This window comes from Typopeltis vanoorti, chromosome 9 (assembly GCF_054136105.1).
Source record: "Typopeltis vanoorti isolate ZY-2024b chromosome 9, IOZ_Tvanoo_1.0, whole genome shotgun sequence".
Classification (NCBI taxonomy): Eukaryota; Metazoa; Arthropoda; class Arachnida; order Uropygi; family Thelyphonidae; genus Typopeltis; species Typopeltis vanoorti.
In genome coordinates, this window is record NC_143557.1 from 112,810,070 (window position 1) to 112,832,142 (window position 22,073).

The 22,073-nt window shown below is 38.1% G+C and overlaps 1 protein-coding gene across 1 annotated transcript in view; it reads right to left on the reverse strand.

Moving 5' to 3' along the window:
• Nucleotides 1–20,638, reverse strand: part of LOC150103429 (NACHT domain- and WD repeat-containing protein 1) — a 102,040-nt gene extending 81,402 nt beyond the window's left edge. The window contains exons 1-3 of the mRNA XM_090398480.1: nucleotides 20,579–20,638; nucleotides 17,098–17,301; nucleotides 1,066–2,585 (exon numbers count right to left, since the gene is read on the reverse strand). Coding sequence (XP_090254606.1) covers nucleotides 1,066–2,585; nucleotides 17,098–17,301; nucleotides 20,579–20,638 — 1,784 coding nt within the window. The remainder of the gene's footprint in view (nucleotides 1–1,065; nucleotides 2,586–17,097; nucleotides 17,302–20,578) is intronic.
• Nucleotides 20,639–22,073: the final 1,435 nt, after the last annotated feature.

The following is a 22,073-nucleotide window of genomic DNA, read 5'->3' on the forward strand; positions in this document are numbered from 1 at the left end:
CCTTTATAGTGCCCCAATGGTCTACACAGATGCTCTCCCAACAACAGTTTCAAATCCCACCTTGGGCATGGAAGTTGTGATTGTCTTTAGATGGGAGATAAATTTCATCACTCAGTGTGAAATCACTACTGTGATTATTGGAAGCCTGAAGTGACTAAAAATTCCATGTTTGTTCTCTCGAACATGGTGCTAGATTATGTAATATATAAATAAAAATATTAAAAATAATAATAAATGAAAATAAACACCTTAATCTACCCATGTAATACAGGCTTACAACCTTTTGTGGGTGGAAGTCACATAACAAAAATATATAAATGAGAAATACATATGCATATGCTGCATCACATTCTGCAATTGTAATTGTATTTTATTTGATTAATTTATAGAAATATAAGTATATAAAACATTTATACGTAATAATATATATTACATCAGTAATGACGTGTATGCTTTTTATGGAGCATCTTGTGTATAGAAAGATGCAATGGCATCCTTGTTATAATATTTAACTGTTTGAAAAAAAAATATTATAAAATTGTCTGTCAAATATTAAGGTATACTAATAAGGCATTTTAATATTTGTAACTGCAATGATTTGCAATTTAAATTTCACATTAATTAATGGCATAAACCTATTTGCTAAAATAGAAGTGAGAAATGCCCTTTGTTGGAAATATCTGGATTTAAATCCAGTCTAGGAGATACTGGATTTATAGATATACATTTCACCTTAACTCCCTTTCAGTTAGCCAGGCTCACACAGTTGTGTCACTGTTTTTCCTCCCAGAAACTCAAACTGTTTCCCTTACAGAAAAATGCAAACAAGTTAGACAACTCACAGAATTAAAAGACTGCTGATCAAATTATGTTCACATGAGGCCAAATTAATTAACTGTGGATTTAACATATTAAGTATGTGAGTGAGTGAGTGAAAGAGAGAGAGTGATCACATGAATGACCTATTAGGAATAGATGTCCATATATAGATAACTGAGACCGAGATTTTTAAAGTTAATATATATATATATATATATATATATATGCCATACAATTTCAACCTACCTATCCTCTCCAACTTTAAATGTTGTTTCAAGATCTCCAGTGTTGAGATTCATCATATTCACATACATCCTGTTGCGAGACAGTGCCACCACATAGTTCTCATCATGAAGGCCATAGTAAGCCATTTTTTGGTTCATCACACCTTTCAGTTTAATAGCAAGAACTCCTTCATCCAGATTGTATACTTTGAGTTCTCGGTTACATAGTACCAAGGCACGATACTTGTTTATCATTCGAATATCCTTTGGTTGATTAACACCTATTATAGTCCTCACTGGTGCCTGTTCATAAATGTTCCACAGAATTATCTCTCCCTTATCTGGGGATAGTGAGATCACATGGGCTACATCATCCTTGATCGTGTAAAGTCCTGCCAAAGGAGTTACTGCATTACTTTCTTCATCAGTCTGGTGGATGTTTTCTTGGGTGGGCTCTCGTAAGCATGAGCTTAATGGTAGGAGACTAGAAAGTGGAGGCTTGCATGCAATGCCAAATATTTTACTGATAGATGGATATTTGTCACTGCAGCTTCCATCAGCCATTGCTTTGGACATCCTTCCATAAACCTGAGCAAAAAACTGGGATCCATCATAACGCAGAGCATAGCTTGCAAGTTGGACTAGTTCATACAGTAGCTTAAGTTCAGCATTTTGGACCTTCACTAAACTGATATCTTCAAGAAACTGATAAGGATCTGAGCCACAGAATTTATACAGAAGCCAGGTGCTGTCAAAAAGAAAGTCTTGTACAATATCCTGGCTACTGTACAGGCAGTGGGGTGGTAACTCTTCTAACTTCCTTCGGTTGGGATTTGATCCATAAGCTACTGGCTGTTCTAGTACATATCTGTCTTTGGCTTCTCCTGTATCTCCAACAGGTTTTTTTTTCCCATCAGCCCATTTTCCATAAAAGTAATCCATCAATGCATTTGAATAAAAGTTTTTTTCCTTGTGTTGATGAACATAATCTGCAAGCACTGTTCGAGATGCTTCACTGGAGGTCCAGGTAAGACTTCTCCCTCCCACAATCCGTGTCCACAAGAGAGGTAAGAGTTGTCTTTTGATGAAAGCCCACAATACATATGGAAGTCTCCTCACATTAGGAACTTCTTTGCTAAAAGCTCTGGTCAATGCACTGTCTTCACATGAGACTAAATCTATGACCTCACTATCTGATAACCCATGTTTGGAGGCCACTAATAAACCTAGAACAAAAGTTAACAGAGGGGCACTCACAGATCCTTCAAGTTGTGTTAACAAGTGCAAGATGATTCCTTCTGCAGTCTTTTCCATTACAATGTCTTCTGTAGTTTGCAAACTATTCCAGTGGACACCCACTTGACCAAGTAAGTGTGCATATCGTGCATCAAGACATTCCTCAAGAGATGATTCCACAATCTGCTTTTGGGACTCAGTGATTTCTCTTCTATTTTGCTGGAAGACATTATGCACGATGTCGGTTGCCTCAGCTAAGGATGGATGGGGGATGAACAGGAAGCACCTCTCCTCATCAAGTAACTTCTATAAGAAAACATTAAAAACAAATTAATTTTTGACTCAGAATTATTTTAATTCACATAGCATTAGTTGTATTTAGAAATAAAAATTATTATTGACTGCTCATCTCCATGGATCATTTTACAGAGTTAATTAGGACTGCACAATAAGTCTCATTGTGAAGTCCCAAAACCTTCTAAATTAACCCCATAAAATGTCCTCACAAACTATGGCTACTCAACTCTTGAATAACCCAATTTCAGAATCCTGATATTCACTGATCACTACATCCCCATCACAATGAAAACTAAGTGATCAAATGTGTGTACAATAATCCATTGTCATTTGAGACCAATGTCTTATGCAGTATTACAACTACCTCCTTATGTATACTAGGTGTTGCTTATCATCATAGCAACAATGTGCAATGCATAGTCTTTATAACACTTGCAATATGCACTCAACTTTGAGCCTCTTTCTGCTATCACCTCCAGATCCTAAATCTCAATAACCTCCTGAAGCACGGTTACACCAATACACAGCACAGAAACCTCAGATGAATTCATCATCTTAAAATCACATCTCAGCTCTCATCTCAGACATCCAGAGTAATTACTTAGATTACTTAGACTGTTAAATGAGAGTGATAAAATTGAAGTAGAAAATATGCAGAGGACACTGACGTGTAGAAGTAGGGAGATTCTTGTTCCGTTGTATAAGGCTTTGATTAGGCCACACATGGACTATTGTGCCCTGATTTGGTCACCAGGTTTTCAGAAGGATGAAGAGATGTGGGAAAGGGTCCAAAGGTGACTAACTAAGGTAGTTTCTGACCTCTGGAATGTCGAGTATGAGGAAAGATTGAGAAGATGTAATTTGCAGAGTCTGGTGGACAGGAAGAAGAGAGGAGATATGATAGAGACCTACAAGTTGGTAAGGGGTTGTTATAGGATCAATGGTGGAGAAGTTCTACAGAGAATAGTGGGAGATCAGGGGAGAACCAGAGGTCATCTGGAAACTGTATAAAGAGGGTGTGAGAGGCAGGTTTTTTTCGTGCAGAGTTGTGAATGATTAGAATGCCTTGCCTGAGAGTGTGGTGTCTGCAAGGAGTTTGAGTGTGTTTAAGACATGGTATGATGAGATGGGTGTGTGATAAAAAGACCTCCCAGATGATTCTTTGACTCCATGAGGTCTTGGGGTAATAATAATAATAACAATATTCTGAAAGGCAATCAGAAGTATGTATTAATACATGAGGTTAAAAAATAAAATAAAATAAAATAAATAAAAAGATTTACAGTGGCTACTAGTGCCGTAACGAGGGCATGGTGAAAGAGGGCTCACAGAAGCAACTAGGTTTGGGGTGCAAAATGTAAAAAATGTAAAAAATAAAAATAAATAAATAGATACAAAAGTCCGCTATTTTATATTGAAATTTAAATTTCGGCAATACACTGCTTTACACACACAAATTCTGCAACACACTGCAACTCATTTTGATGGGGTTAATAGTAAGTATTTAACATATTGCATTTAGTAAAATTTAACTTGTTACATTTAAATTTTTCAAAATTTTTGTCATTTTTGTGTTGTGGGGGGGGCGCAAGTTAGACACTTGCCACAGGCATTTCATATCCTCGTTACTGTACTGGTGGCTACACTGCATAATTCAGAAGGTATGGTGAGAAGTTCAAATTCCAGATGACTGGGAAAAGCTCTAATCCATCCATAAAAAAAAAAGTAAAATAAATATGAATGTAAGAATAGAGAGGAATTTCACAGTGTTCCAGGCAAATTTTATGCAAGCACACTTGAGAAGAGGCTAAGAAAAATTTGAAAGAGAAACCTGGGTTCATGCCAAATAGGAATTGTCAGGATGATATTTTCACTTTAAGATAATCAGATGAGAAATATTTAAAATCAAACAAGCATATGTATTTAAGTTTTGTCGATCTACAAAATGCATACGATAAGGTTTAAATGGAGCATTTACAGAAACATGCATGGTATATGCTTAAGTTGTAAATCTGTTAGAACTGAAGGAGCACAGGAAGATAACAGGCTGATATAAAGTCAGTGTAAGAGAAGGATGCATACTGTCTGCATTGTTATGCTTCATCTAATCATATCATGAAAGAATATGGCATTAAATCTAATATTAAAAATGGATCAGCATAGCTCCTTACATTATGCAGATGAAGTTATATGTCTAAATAAAGTATTATTATTATTTAGAACTTCAATGTGGTCAAAAGGCCCATCTCAGATAATACAAAGTCTCTCCTGCAATGCTGATCCTTAAATTTGTTACTCTTATCATTACTCTCCCAGTTAATGGATTCTATAGGCTAACCACCATTCAAAAAAAAATTCTCATCCTTTTACTCACCACTTCGTTTTGAAACTTCTGGGGATGACCTTGTTCTTATTCCTTTCCTTTGTTTTTCCAAACAAAAGAACTACTCATTTATTATTATTATAAACATTTGACATCCATGGAGTCACTTTCCTTATACAGTTTCCAGTGGCAGCCTCTTGTTCTGCCCCCAATCCCCCAACTCCCATTTTATGAAGAATCTCTTCCATGTCAACCTGATGACTTACAGGTCTCAATCACATTCCTCCTCCTCCTATTCACAAGGCTTTGCAATTTACATTCTCTCAATCTGTCATGGTACTCCACATTCCATAGATCATTAACCATCTTTGTGAATATTCTCTTCACCCTAATGTACCCTTGTTCCCATGAGAACCAGGTGACCAAATCTGTGTACAATAATCCATATGAGGCCTGATTAAGGTCTTACACAATGGAACCATACTCTCTTTATTTCTGCACATCAAGGTCCTCCACATCATTGTCATTATCTGATATGATGAGTTCACAACTTGTGTAATGTGACTCCTGAACTTTTTTGGTCCTTGTCTACCACCACTCTAAGATCTCTCATCTCCTCTACCTCTTTTCAAGTTTCCCCACCAAGTATATACTTTGCATTGCATCATTGCTTACCAAATTTCAAAATCTTACACTTTGCAACATTGAAGTGACGGTTCCACTTACCTGTCCATTTGTGCAATCTGTTCAAGTCCTATTGTAAGGTCACAACATCTGTTTGACTTTGCATTGCTCTCTCCCCAATTTTTCTTAATCTGCAAAAGCTGCATATCATCAGTTAAACCATTCCCAATATCATTAACATACAAATTGAACACAAATGATTCCAAAACTGAGCCCCTGAGGCATACTACTAGTGACTTTCTTCTTTCAGGATACTGCACTCCCGCATACAACTTTCTGATACCTATCTGATAGCCAGTCACCAATCCAACTCTGTTATCCAATCTCATCTATTTCAATTTATTTAACAGCTTGTCATGTGGCAGTCTATCAAAATATTTTGCAAAATCAAAGTATACGGCTGTATATGCATCTCCTCTGTCCAAGATATTTTTCACCTTGTTATAGTATATAAGTTAGTAAAACATGATCTCCCTTTAACAAACCAATGCCGATAACCCCAGAGAATACTACCGTTATCAACCCATTTCTGTATCCTACTTCTCACGAATCTCTCTCTAGTACCTTCACCACAACTCCAGACATACAGATTGGCTATAATTTTGCCACAGCCTTATCACCACTTTTATGCAGTGGAACAATTTTACCTTTCTTCCACTTCCTTGGAACCTGTGCTGTTGTAAGAGTCTTATTAAACAGGCATGCCAATTCCCTTGAACATTCCCTTAAAACACATGGTGATATGTCATCAAATCCTATTGCTTTATTGACATCAAGGTTATTTATTTCCTCAAATACCTCCTGCTCACTCACAGTTTAGACAACAGAATCAACAAAGCTGTTATAGTAGGAAGTCAACTGAATAAATTTATATGGAATAAGAGAGAAATTAGTCAAAACACTAAATTAGCTGTATACAAGACAGTGTTCAAACTAATTTTAACTTATGGATCTGAGAGCTGGGTCAGAAGTAAAACACTTGACCAAAGACTAGAGATAACAGATATGAGAGTCCTGAGAAAGATTAGGGGCATGAACAGATGGCATCAATGGCAATATCATATTAAAAACGAGGATAGAAGGAAAGAATTTGACATTTGTCAGCATCCAGGAATGTGTTAGCAGAGCTAATCTCAGGTGGTATGGTCACTTAAACAGAATGGAAGAGGAAAGATTAGCAAAACAAGTGTTCTCTGCCAGGTTGGCAGGAAAACGACCCAGAGGAAGACCAAGATATAGGTGAATCGATACAGTAAAAAGTGCCTTAGAAGATAGAAATATAAGATATGATAATGTTGGAGTCTTGACAGGTAACAGATTGATTTGGAGGAAAATTGTAGATAGGAAGTTAGTAATGATGTAAATTTTGTACACCCCTTGAGGGTACATGGCAGGAATTTGATGATGATGATGAAATAGCACTTAATAGCTGAAACATCTCAACCACAGGAAGGTGGGGGGGACCCTACATCTTCTCTCCACCAAACTCTGCAGTATATTTGTTTGTCTATCCTCATAACCAACACTATACAGTCCTAATATTTTTGTTATTCCCATTTGTACCCTATCCAAGTTTACTTTATCCCTTCAAAGCTCTGTTACCATATCTGAACACAATATCGGTTATTGGTTCAGAGGTTATATGCATAAGTAAGGTGTCCTCGTTACCTCCAATTGGTGAAAGCGATCATGTGGTATTGACTTGGGAGGTTGCAAAATCTGTGGATTTTTCTGTTAAGAAGGGGTAAATACAGAACTACAGGTTAGGCAATTATAATAAGCTTTGGAGTGAGCTTGCAGCCATCCCATGGCAGAACATATTGCAGGGGAAAGATGTTAGCAGTGCATGGGATAAAAATCAGTGGGTATCTGAGGAAAGCAATATCAGATTGTGTCCCCCATGATCAGGAAGTCAAACAAGGCAGGCGTTAGATGGATGAGCAGTAGTATCAAGCTTGATCTGCAAAAAAAGAAAATGTTATGGAGGATTTACAAGGAGAAAGGCGATCAGTACACCCATGAGCAGTACAAGGCTCAAGCTAGGAAGGTTACCAGCATAGTAAGAAAAGCTAAATCAATACCATCAGCGCCCACTAAAGTTATCCTTCCGAAGTCATTCTTCCTCTTACTTGCTACATAGTAGAAGACCTTAGCCAAAGAGATCAAGAGTAATCCAAAGAGTTCTTCTACTATGTAGCAAGTAAGAGGAAGAATGACTTCGGAAGGATAACTTTAGTGGGCGCTGATGGTATTGAGGTGACAAAATCAGATGTAATAGTCGAGTTACTGAGTGATCACTTTTGAAAAGTCTATCACCCAAGTGAGGATATCTCTATACCTGTAGCAATAACTAATGTGAGAATTGAAGCTAAAGAATCAAAGGTATTTAATATATTGCAAAATTTAAATGCAGACACTGCTGTAGGCTTAGATGGAATATCAGCTTGGGTGTTGCGTGAATGTGCAAATGAATTGTCAACCCCTCTTACTTGGATATTTAATTTAAGTTTGAACTCTGGTATAGTCCCTAGGGAGTGGAAGTTAGGCAAAGTGGTTCCTTTGCATAAGGGTGGCTCTAAAACTGCGGTAGTTAATTGCAGACCAATCACCATCTCAGGAGTAGTGGTAAAAGTATTGGAAAAGTTGGTTAAAGACAAAATTCAAGAATGGGTGGATCAGTACTCTATAGAGGCCAACATGGTTTTGTTAAAGGTAGATCCTGTCTTAGCAATCTATTCACTTTTCATAATAGAATGACATCTGAGTTGGACAAAGGAACTGGCTACACGGTGGTGCTTCTGGATTTTGCTAAGGCTTTTGACAGGATACCCAATGGAACACTGTTACGCAAATTGGAGCAGATGGGAATGGCTCAGGGAGAGATACCATAAGGTGGTGTATGGAGGAGCCGAGTCCAGAATGAGGCAGGTGACCAGTGGTGTGCCTCAGGGCTCTGTGCTTGGGCCATTGTTGTTTAATTTGTATATAAATGATACAGGAAATGGCTTACAGGGAGATATTCAGCTGCTTGCTGATGATGCAAAGTTGGGTAGCGCAATAAAAAATCAAGCTGATGTTGAAAGTTTGCAGGATGATTTAAATAAGCTGGTAGAATGGGCAAAAGATAATGGATGTCAGTTCAATATGGAAAAGTGTAAAGTCATGCATTTTGGGATTAAAAGATTACCAGCTGTGTACTACATTGATGGAACAGTACTCCAAGAGATTGATGAGGCTAGGGACTTAGGGGTGTTGGTAGATAGGGAGATGAAGTTCAGAGGACACATTGCTAAGGTGTCCAAGATTGCACATACATAGGATTACTTGGTTGTTGAGGAACACACTGACATCCAGAGATAAAGAGGTTATTATTCCCCTTTATAAAGTGTTGATACTTCCACATTTGGATTACTATGCTCGGGTCTGGTCACCTGGATTCCTTGGAGATAAGGAGGCTGTGGAGAGGGTTCAGAGAAAAGTGACCAAGTTAGAGTGATGTAAAAAATGCTCCCTACATTGATAGATTGAGAGCTTGTGGATTGCAGAGATTGGTTGATAGGCAGAGAAGAGGGGATATGATAGAAACATTTAAATTACTGAAAGGTTTTTACAGGATTGATGCAGGGGAAATGTTTCAGCTGTGTGATAGTGATGGAAGAACAAGAGGTCATCCCTGGAAATTAAAGAAGAGTGTGGTTAACAAGGGTGTCGGAACAAGGTTTTTTGCTTGGAGGGTGGTGAATGAGTGGAATTCATTGCCTGACTTAGTTGTGAGCTCTTCGTCTGTAAATGAATTCAAGAAGAGATGTGACAGATATTGTTTTGCTAGTTTGGGTCTCCCGCGATGAGTCTACCGACTCCATGGAGATACCCGTACAATGGAATACAATGGAATAACCCTCCTTTTATATCTGCTGGTCAATCTCCTTCTCAACATTGCAGCAATCCTCTGGATTACCTTCACCATATTTACAATATATCCCCTAAACATCAAACTTTTGTTGACTATCACCTCAAGGATCTCTTACCTTCACATCCTCTAATAGAGCAATGATTGCACACTTCAGCAGAGTAGGCAAACATTCACTTGTTGATCTCAAACTTAAATCTCATATTTAGTTGTATTCGACTGATATTCCCATTTATTCACCACCTGTCCAGCTTATTCAAATCCTCTTGAAGGACAACATCATTGGCACTAATACTAATAACCCTTCACATCACCTGCAAATAACTGAATATCTCCCTGCAGTCCGATGACAACATCATTGAAATAAGGGTTAAACAGTAAAGATCCCAGTAGTGAGCCCTGTGGAATCCTACTTGCAGCATCCCTTTTCCTTGATACTGCTTCCCAATTCATCACAACTCTCTCTCCACCAATTTCCAATCCAATTCACTAACTTGATATCTTCAATCTAAATACATACATTGCAACTCAAATATTACCATATCATGTGGAATCCTGTCAAATGCCTTTTCATAAAAAAAGGGAGAATACATACCCTTTCCTCATCATTTTATGATAAAAGGCAATCAGATTACAGAAACAAGAGTGTCTGGTAACAAATCCATGCTAACCCTTAGAGATGATATCATCCTCATCTTCCCAGAAGAAATACAAACTAGTCTATAGTTTTATACCTCCATTCTAGTACCATGCCTATGCCTGAGCACTATCTTACCCTCCTCTAAGAATAAAAGCTTCTTTTCCAAGACGAAATACCCAATAAAGTGATCATTAAGAACTCCACTATGTCTTCTGAATTGGTCACTCAACTGCTATCTCTATCTAACAGTGATTCATCTACAATAATGTAGATGAATTCATTAATTCTTTCATTAATGTAGCCTACTGGCTACATTAATGAAAGAATTGAATCTTAATTCCTCATTTAAATGCTCTCCACTTCTTTCTTTGTACTTTTTTCATTAACTTCTTTTTCATCTGTCATTCCTGTTTGATTTCATTAGTCATCCAATTAATCCCAAATTATGCCCCCCCCCCCCACATGCACACAAACAACTGCCATGAAGTATGCAATTTGCCACTGCTTCTGATAAAATATTTCTTCACTAATTCCCATGCACTGCAGATTTCTCTCTGCATTTGAATTATTCCCTCCACAAAACTGCCACAATCCAATTTCTAAGACTATTATAATCACCTGCACTATAATTCCACATAATTCCTTTCTCCTTGAAACTTCTACATGTCTATTTAACCTCTAAGTCCAGACTGCATAGTCACTCTCGCCAAATGGGAATGAGGATAATCAGGGACATCAGCAGATTAGATCGTGCCTAGAGGCAAACAATTAATGTCCCTGATGGATTATAAGACAAAAATATAAGAAAATCTTCAGTCACCGTTTTGTTTTTATTGCAAGAGAAACATTAATGCAAAACAATTACATAATAATATTAATTAAATGTTTGTTCTACGGGGATATCGCACTGTAAAATTTGATGTAGTAGCCTAAAAATACCAAAGTGCTTTACATCGATTTTACAGAGGTCAAGTCTCACGAGAACTGTTTTAAAAATAACCTTGTTTGTTTCTATATATTTTATGTTTAATATTAATGTAATTAACTCTATGGGAATTGGTTGTATTTACTGTATTTACTAAGATTTCTAGAAAGTGAACAACAAAGGCAGTGCTTTCCTATTGGAACTTTGTATTATAGCTACATATAAGAGCACAAGAAAGTTGTTTACGACTAAATGTGTAAAAGTTGTTTGCGGGCTTTGAGCATAAATGTCTTCGGAGTTAAGTATCAAAGAGATCCGCTAGTTTCAGAGAAGTTTCCGCTGCCCAACAAAACAAGAAAAAAGAGTGTGCACGGAGGAGAAGAAAGAATGAGTCGGCCTTAACAAAAAGATCAAGGAGAAATGCCAATTTCTTTGGGATTTACAATCTTTAGTGCAAGGTCCAGAGATCGCAAAATAAAAGGGGACTGAGCCAAACATCAGGAATCAGCAGGAGAGGCAAGGCCCTAGTTACAGAGGAAAGGTAAGCGTCAGCAAAGAGTCATCGGAAGTCGGCAGAGACAGGCCCCAGTTACCAATAAGGAGAGGCCCCAGTTACAAAGGAGAGGCAGTCGTCAGCAAAGAGTCATCAAAAGTCGGCAAAGGAAAGGCAAGGCCCCAGTTACCAATAAGGAGAGGCCCCAGTTACAAAGGAGAGGCAGTCGTCAGCAAAGAGTCATCAAAAGTCGGCAAAGGAAAGGCAAGGCCCCAGTTACCAAGAAAGAGAGGCAGTTGTCGGCAGAGAGGCATCAGAAGTCGGCAAAGAGAAGAGGCAAGGTCCCCCAGTTACAGAGGAGAGGCAGTCAAAACCACAGCAGAGGACAGTCGGAACCAGAGCAGAGGCGAGGTGTAGACCATAAGCAGAGGAGAACCAGAAGTTACGGTGAACCCACGGCAGAGATCCAGAGCCGGTCGGATGTCTATTTGCTGTGGGAAGTCAATCGAAACCAAAAGCTGAAGAACCATCTTCAAGCTTGGATGCTGAAACTTCTAGCCTGAGCTTTTGAGTACCTGGAAGATTGCAGTCCAAGACACGCCAATATTCCGATGAATTGCCCCCCCCCCCAAAAGCAAAACTCTCCAGACAGAAGCCAAAGGCCTGAGATGGAAGAAAAGGTGCACAGATTTTAATGCAAGACTTCTGGAAGAGTGTGTGACAAAGAACTCTGTAAGTTTGTTTTATCCTTTATTGTACATTCTTTTGTAATCTAGGAGATATGTCATACATAGATGGACTGATAAGAAATAGTATCAAGATGTATCTAAGAAAGTCCTCTGAGTTGTTATTAATTGAGATATAAATTGTAATGGTAACTTGCCATGGCTAGCTAACCTCTTTGTGAGAAAATTAGTTTCAGTAACTTTGACCTAGTAAGCAGAGAAATAACAGAGTAATTATATTGTATAGTCATTTAGTATTGGAAAGGGAAAGTTTGTTTTTTTTATATCAAAAGTCTGAAGGATAGGTAGAGAGAGTAACCTCCCTATCGCTTAATTAATGTACTTTATTATTAATGTAAATAAATGTGGTTTAATTATGTATCAATAGAGTGGCGCCTGTTATTTTATTTTACAACTGCACTGTTCCTAAAAAAAAAAAAGATTGGACTTGTAAGCGGGAAACAACTAAGGCAATCAAAGTGCAGTTTAAGTAATTAAGAACCACGACTGTTTATATAAACTTAGTTGAAAGAATTCATGTTAGTAAGAGAGGGAGAGAGAGAGAGAGATCTACCAGACGTACTACTAAGTCTTCAGCCGATATAAAAAAAATACATTTTCCAGTGTTCATAGGTATATGACTGGTAAAGCCGGCCTGGTTGGCCGAGTGGTTAGCATATCCGCTCTCCAGTCAAAAGGCTGCAGGTTCGAATCCCGCCGTGGGCATGGATGTTTGTGATTGTCTGTGAAAATAATAGTGGTGATGGTAAACAGTAGATGGTGTTGGTGTAGATGAGGCGGGTTGTGGATGAGGTTGAGTGGTGGAGACAGAGAGTTGTAAAATAGGTCCCCCCCCCCCACCCCGATGAGTCTTAGGATTCCCTGGATGTGTCAAATAATAATAATAATCATCATCATCATCAAATTCCTGCCATGTACCCTCAAGGGGTGTACAGGATATGATAGTACTACATGAAAAAAATTACATCATTATTAATTTCCTATCCACAATTCTCCTCCAAATCAGTCTGTTACTTGTCAAGACAACAACATTATCAGATCTTATATTTCTATCGTCTAAGGCACTTTGTACCGTATCAATAGACCTATATCTTGGTCTTCCTCTGGGTCGTTTTGCTGCCAACTTGGCAGAGAACACTTGTTTTGCTAATCTTTCTTCGCCCATTCTGTTTAAGTGACATTACCACCTGAGATTAGCTCTGCTAATGCATTCCTGGATGCTGACAATGTCAAGTTCTTTCCTAATATCCTCGTTTTTAATATTGCCATTGATGCCATCTGTTCATGCCTATAATCTTTCTCAGGACTCTCATATCTGTGGTCTCTAGTCTTTGGTCAAGTGTTTTACTTCTGATCCAGCTCTCAGATCCATAAGTTAAAACTGGTTTGAACACTGTCTTGTATACAGCTAATTTAGTGTTCCGTCTAATTTCTCTCTTATTCCATATGAATTTATTCAATTGACTTCCCACCATACCAGCTTTGCTGATTCTGTTGTCTATTTCTATATTTAATTTACCATCTTCAGTAAAAATCGTGCCTAAATTGCTAAAATGTTTTACTTGTTCCTCAGGTTCTCCATTCACAACACAGTTGACATTTTCAATGATTCTGCCTATTTTCATTGTCTTTGTCTTTTTATTGCTGACCTTCATACCATATCTATTACAACAGCTATTCAATTTAGTAAGAGAATCTTGCAGACTTGTAGCAGATTTATTTAGAAGTATAACATCATCCGCATAAAGTAAAGAGCTGACATTAACATCTCCAATTTTGATATCATGTTTAATACCACTTTCCTTCATAATGTGATCCATATAGATTATTTCATTAGGGGATAATGTACATCCTTGTCTCACACCAGATTTAACATTAAACCATCTTCCTGTACTTCCTTCAATTCTAACTGCTGACTTACAGCTCAAATAAAGACTAAATATTGCTTGATATAATGCCCCATTGACACCACATAACTGCAGCATATTGAATAGCTTCTCTCTTGGCACCTTGTCATATGACTTTTCCAAATCGACAAAACTTAAATACAGATCTTTATTATATTCCCATGCTGTCTCGACTATTTGTCGTAAAGTGAAGATCTGATCCTGACAGCCTCTATTTGGCCTGAATCCAGCTTGTTCTTCTCCAAGCTTTTCTTCCACAATTCTTCTCAACCGTTTCTCAAGTATACTTGCATAGATCTTGCCAGGAACACTCTGTAGGGAAATACCTCTGTAATTCTCACATGCAGTTTTATTTCCCTTTTTATATATGGGTACTATGAGAGCTCTACTCCAATCATCGGGAATTATTCCCTCTGTCCAGGCTTTCTGAACTATGCACAGCCACTGTAAGACTCTTATACCATCATACTTCAGCATTTCTGGTCGAATATCATCTACTCCTGCTGCCTTTCTACATTTCAAGCCTTTGATGGCTTTTTCTACTTCAAGTATGGATATGTATTCCTGACTGCATGCCTGGTCAGTGTTTTTTACCACTGTGCTGTCATCACTGCTTGCTTCATTTAGCAGTTTTTCAAAGTAATTACTCCATACTTCAAGGATATCTTTTTTTCTCCCATTTTCATGTCACCTTTATCATCTCTAATTCCTTTTACAGCACTCTTTCATCCATTCTTAAGCTTCTTCAACAACCTCCAGAATATTTTGCCACCTTCTTGATATTTATTTTCTATATTCTTGCCAAAGTCCTCCCATGACTTTTGTTTAGCTAGTTTTACACAGTGTTTAGCATTCCTGCATTTGTCTCTATATTCTCTAAGAGCACAAGCTGACTTATTTGACAGGAACTTTTGGTATGCTGTCTACTTTTCCTTCACTGCCTCTTTAACTTCCTGTGTCGGTGGATAAACATAGTATGCAGTAGAATACGTGAGAAAGGTTACGAGAGAAAAAGCGCACACTGCTAATTAGAATAAAGATATTACAATATAGGTAAATAACATTATCATTACTCATAACAAAATAAAACATATCATTACAGCACAATAAAACTGTTTATAAGCTCTTCTAAATTTAAACGATAAGCTATGTCTGCCTCTATCGATATAGTTGCTGACCTTTCTTGGGTCATTGCTGTTTGCAAATAATTTTTAATCAGCTGTAGCTTGGAAAAACTTCTTTCTGCACTTGCTACACTAATAGGAATTGTTAGTGTAGTGACGGTGCCTACTGCAATATGGCTGAACAAGGGCCCTTATTAAGCCATGCCGTGAGGCAGGCTGCTTCTATGCTACACCCTGTCAATGGTACTGAGGATGATGTTTCAGTTATGATTGATTATATGACACCTACAGTTATGATTAGATCATTAAATGCTAGGATCAAATCCATAACTCCTGATCCTCATGTTTTCTCTACCACATGTCGTGTAATACATGTATCCCTCAAGAATTCCAGAAATTCAGTTCCTTTATTACTGTATGCTGTTTCCTCTGCCCAATTTATTGCTATATTTAAAATTTCCCTCATCACCCTTCATTTTCCCTGGCATATAACAACATCTCTCTAAATATTTTGTCCTGCTTGCCTCCATTTCATACCATACACTCACAAACCTTCAGTTCCATTTCCTTCCAACTTCTCTATCCTAAAAGGACACATATTACTGGTTGTTATAGTAACACTTCACCATCCCATGGCTGGGAATGAATTCAAAAAACAGTATGACAGCTGGTTCAGGTGATATGTGGCCTCTCTTTGTGAGTTTCTGATGCCTTGGAAGTCAATACTACTACTAATAATAATATCAAGAACTGTTGCTTACAGATATCTTACTGTTATTAATAACCAAAAAACAAGAAGATTAGCATAAGATTATATTCATCAAATGTCATTTATATCCAAAGGGTGTAATTAAAATTATGTGTCCTAAAGTAATTCCACTTTGTGTGTCACCTATGCAGCAAAGTTATATACTCTGGTACAGTGAAAAATGCATTTTGGTTGGATGGCGTGATTTGAATAAAGGTCTTTTATATTACCGTATTTTGGTCTTGTAAAATGGTAATCATAATTTTAAGAAGAAGATTAAATTATTCAACAATTTTTCTGTCCAAGTCTTAAACATTATCAGATTAGTTACCCAAGTAGATATCATTTGTTTTACAACTGAAGCTTGATAACTTGAATTCTGCCATTGCATGGATGTTTGTGAATGTCTTTAGGTGGCAGATGAATTTCATCTTATGTGAGATCATCATCCTGCTGACTGGAGGTTTGAAGTGGGCAGTAGCATAGCAAGATTTGCAGCACCCATTGCAAATTTGTAGCTACAACACCTTTTTTTAGTGTGACACCTTTGACAACCAATAAGATATTCCATCACTGGCATCCCTTTGACATCAGCACCCTTGACAACTGTCTCAGTGCTGTAGCATTGCTATATTATTGTGAAGTGGTTTTGAAAAATATTTGGTCTCAAGAGCAAGGTTTTCAAATTGCATTAACTCTTATGCCACCTGCAATAGTAACTGGTACTATAAATTTCTAAGAGAAACTGCCATTACAAAAATCTTTCAGCAAAATCAGTTCATTCATTCTTGAGTTATGTAGATAACTCAAGAATATAGGATAACTAATGTAGATGGACATGGCAAAGAAAACATCATGGTGATGTTTGCTTTCAAATGCACATAAAAAAGCAATAAAATCATAAATGGGAGGAAAATTTAACTCTCTGTACAAACCAAATAAATAGATGAATAAACAAATTTACATAATCTGACATGCACTAAAAAAAGGCAAATAATAAAGAGCAAATCAACATTTTCACCTCTATTTCTGCCAGTTCTTTATTATCATCTCTAACAGTTATAATGAGTTTAACATTGTCTGGTAGTTCTTTGGGTAGCCAATTAAGGTCTCTGCTGCTGTAAACTGCTGTTTGATCCAGTCCATCAATAATTATAACAAGAGGGCGGTGGGATGATACTTTTTTTAACAGAATACCAAATCCAGATCCTAATCCTTGGAAACTCTTAAAACAGATAAAAGATAAGTATTGTTTCATATAAAACACTACATAATATAACATTATATATATATATTATAAAGCAGCAAAAAATTACTAAACTGATAGTTAATTTTCAGCAACAATAAAAATAAAATTTGTATAATGAAAATACTTTTATTATTATTTATTGTTATTTTACATATCTCCATGGAGTCCAGAGACTCACTGTGGGAGACCCAAATCAACAATCACACACACAAATCCTATCATACCTCTCCTTGAATGCATGCACCATCAGGGAACTCACACGCAATTCTGGCAATCCATTCCACTCAATCACCACTTTCCATGAAAAAAAATCTGGTCTGCACACACCTGTACTAACCACACTCTTACACAATTTCCATGGATGGCCCTTAGTTCTCTATTTGTTACATATATTGAAAAATTTCAGTTGCATCAATTTTATAAAACCCCTTTAATATCTTAAAAGTTTCAATCACGTCCCCTTTTCCTTCTTTCAACTAAACTTTGTAATCTACAAACCTTTAACCTATCCTCGTAGGGAGTATTCCACAGACCTGTCACCAGGTAGCCTCAAATGAACCATCTCCCTCAGACCTAATCTCTTTAATTTCTAATGTTGTTAGTTGTAATTCTGCAGCTATCATTAGCAATACCTCACCTCCTGTCCTGTCCTGTTCCTTCTATCCTCCCTGAAAATACAATATCCTTTACATTTTATCCCTGTAACTGCCCCCCCACCCCCCCCCCCCCCCACCCCCCCCCCCCCCCACCCCCCCCCCCCCCCACCCCCCCCCCCCCCCACCCCCCCCCCCCCCCACCCCCCCCCCCCCCCACCCCCCCCCCCCCCCACCCCCCCCCCCCCCCACCCCCCCCCCCCCCCACCCCCCCCCCCCCCCACCCCCCCCCCCCCCCACCCCCCCCCCCCCCCACCCCCCCCCCCCCCCACCCCCCCCCCCCCCCACCCCCCCCCCCCCCCACCCCCCCCCCCCCCCACCCCCCCCCCCCCCCACCCCCCCCCCCCCCCACCCCCCCCCCCCCCCACCCCCCCCCCCCCCCACCCCCCCCCCCCCCCACCCCCCCCCCCCCCCACCCCCCCCCCCCCCCACCCCCCCCCCCCCCCACCCCCCCCCCCCCCCACCCCCCCCCCCCCCCACCCCCCCCCCCCCCCACCCCCCCCCCCCCCCACCCCCCCCCCCCCCCACCCCCCCCCCCCCCCACCCCCCCCCCCCCAAAAGCTTCTTTGGTTGTCCACCTAGATTGTATGGTCTTCCCAAAGTTCATAAACCAGGTATTCCATTAAGACCAGTCATAGACTGTATAGGATGTCCCACTTACAAAAATTTCTAAATTCTTATCTAATTTACTTACTTCAACTAGAAGAACTGCTACTTATATAAAAAATATTTTGGATTTTAGAAATAAAATTTTGGATCATTTGGATGTTTCAGATATTATGATTAGTTTAGATGTTGTTTCCTTATTTACTAACATTTCTTTATCTGACAGCATCGAATTACTACAACAAGGATACTTCAACTATTTGAAGTATCCTTGTTGAAGTATACTTCAACTATATGGTTATATCAACAAATCAAAAGGACAATCCTATTTCTCCTGCTATTGCCAACTTCTTCATGGAACACCTTGGACAATGTATTTTTGACAACGATTCACATAGACCTACTCACTGGTTCGGATATGTGGATGATGTTTTTGCTATTTGGAATGGCTCTTCCTCTGAGTTACAACAGTTTCTTTCTAAATTAAAAGTACTTCATCCCAGGATCCAATAAGCAGTTAGCCTTTATAGACTGTTTAATTCTTAGTCAACCAGATGATAGTCTATTTCAGAAGAAGAAAACTCGTACAAACCATTATATCCATGCCGAATCTCATCACCATACCCGTGAAAGGGCTGGAACTATTAAAACATTGGTTCATCAGGTCCACTCCTTATGTTTTCAGATGAAATATTACAGAAAGAATAATATATTAATTCCACCATTTTATCTAATGGTTTTAAGGATTCTTTCATCAAAAGAGCTTTCAAATAGATAAGAAATAACTCTTATTCCTATCTCCCTTATGTGCAAGGCATTAATGAATGCACAACAAAAGTTTTAATACTGCTGAATATTTTTTGTTGCCTTTTGCCACATCAGAAAAATCTCCACCTTTCTCACTTCTCCTAAGGACAAGCTTCCATATCTCAGGTATCTACCATATTCCTTGCTCTTGTGGGTTATCTTATTTTACACAAACAGGAAGATCTCCTTTTATTCAGTAGAAGAACAAAAGTCTTATATTCAATACCTTGAGCCTGAACAGTCTGGACTTGCAGAGCATGCCCTCAACACTTGATATAGAGTTCAGTGGAACAAGACAAGAGTCCTTCACAAAAGTTGGTTCGTCGTGGAACAGCTTTATAAAGAAACAATGTGAAACTTTACTTCACTCTCCTAACCTAAACAGATCCGATGGTCTACGTCTATCCCCTTTGTGGGAGATAGTACTTTTTAAATCAGATAATCTTGCTAACTTTATTTTGTATATATATATATATATATATATATATATATATGTATGTGTGAGCATCCTCAGGAAAGGCCTAAATTTTGTTTTATCTCCTAGATCTATTCCATAAGAATTATTACTTACAAAGATCAAAAAAGCTACCTCCTTTCTTCCTACCCAAGAGACAAACCTACTCCGCATTGAATCCATTTTCATCATTAATAACACCAAACCACCTACAGACAACATCTCTTCATCGGAACGGCAGGCTATTAAGAAGTTACAAAACAACAAAAATATAATTATTCTTCCCGCGGATAAAGGCAATGCCACAGTTGTTCTTAACATTGATGAGTATCACAACAAGATGATTGAATTCTTATGAGGTGACACTTACTCGATCCTTGAGAGAGATCCCACTCATGAACTCCACAACCGGACCAACAATCTACTGAGAACAACCTCTGAACTATCTAAAAACATACACCTTTCTCTTCGTTCTCTCCATGTGCAAATTCCACGATTATATGGACTACCTAAAATTCATAAGGAAAATACTCCACTTCGATCTATCGTAGAAGGAATTGACTCTCCAACTTATAACCTTTCCAAATATCTAGCTAAATCTCTCAAATGTTTTTTCCGGCAAGTCATCGTCTTTTATCAAAAACTCCGCAGATTTTGTATCATGTATAAAAGAAATTATTATTATTAAGGAAGATGAAATCATGGCAAGTTTTGACATAGCTTCCTTATTTACCAATGTTCCTACAGACGAAGTTCTTTTACTACCCAAAGATAAATTATCTAAAATGTTCATGGCCTTACTTACTCATTGCATCCACTCAGGATACCATCTATAAAAAAATTATGGTCTTGCAATAGGTAATCTGTTGTCACCTGCACTTGCAAACATCTATTTAGAAGATCTGGCTGGAAGTTAAAGCCATCTCCTCTTATCCTTTAAAACCAAGAATTTGGAAAAGATATATTAAATGCATTTTTCTGATTTGGAGCCATGGCCGTGAATCTCTCCTGAACTTTCTAGAACATCTAAATAATCAACATCCGAACATAAAATTTACGGCTGAGTTTGAAACTAATGGTTCTCTTCATTTTTTGGACACATTAAACTGACCCGTTTCTTGGAGAAATTAAAAATCTTGATTTACAGAAAACCTACCCACACCAACAGATATCTCCACAGTCAATCCCATCATTATTCTCCTCAAAAGTTTGGAATCATTTCTATACTAGGACATCAGGCTCACTCTCTTCTTGATGATGAGATAGAACTTAATAAAGAACTCAATTTTCTCAAGACCACTCAGAGTCTTAAATATCCCGGTATTTTGGAGATTTGGTGCAACCGTGATATACCATACTTTGGCCAAATAGAGAAATCGATTGAGTTATGCATTGAAGAACATAAGAGAGACGTCAGTTACAGGAGAACGCGAGCCAGCACTCTGTCTAGTTCGTGTTCTGTTCTTGGCCAATTCTAATGAAGAAAACTTTAGCCATACAGTTCTATGGGACAAGTCTAATAACATTTTCCATTGCTACAATGAATTAGAAAGGAAGATAATAGAATCTAAAGAAATCATTCTCAACCCCCTACATCTCAACAACAACCTGAGTTACAACCTTTCAGACTGTCATTGTGCTACAATCCAATACTGGCATTCACAAGATGCTACACACATGCATATGCCCAACAATGAAGCCAACGAGAGAACAGTTTTAAATGCGCAGACTTCAACACTTCAACGTTGAAATATATATACACAATATACGCACTAACTTTTTGTGGCATTTATAGTTATTTCCTCTATGTTTTTACTGGTTATTTCTTTTTAATGTGCACCTGAAGAAGGCTGATACAAGCTGAAACTAGTTGTGCTATTAAACTTTGTTTTCATTTTTCTTGGTTTCTAGTCATTCAATATACATTTTAAAAATGTATATCAACCGAGTAAATCAATCTTCCTACACACACACATATATATATTTTAATAAGTTAGGAAATTTACTGACTTCTTTAGTTATCCTGCATTAGCTACTTAGGTGGTACTTTTTAGAGTTGTCCGTTAATGTTCAATTGCCATTATGTGTTCTTGTACTGAAGATGCCCATGATACTTTGGCAAAAATTCTACGCTAATAAAAAAAATATATTATGTGAGTTTATATCCATGTATTATAATTATTTTAGAAAAGACAATACAAGAACATCAATCATATATTTGCCACAGG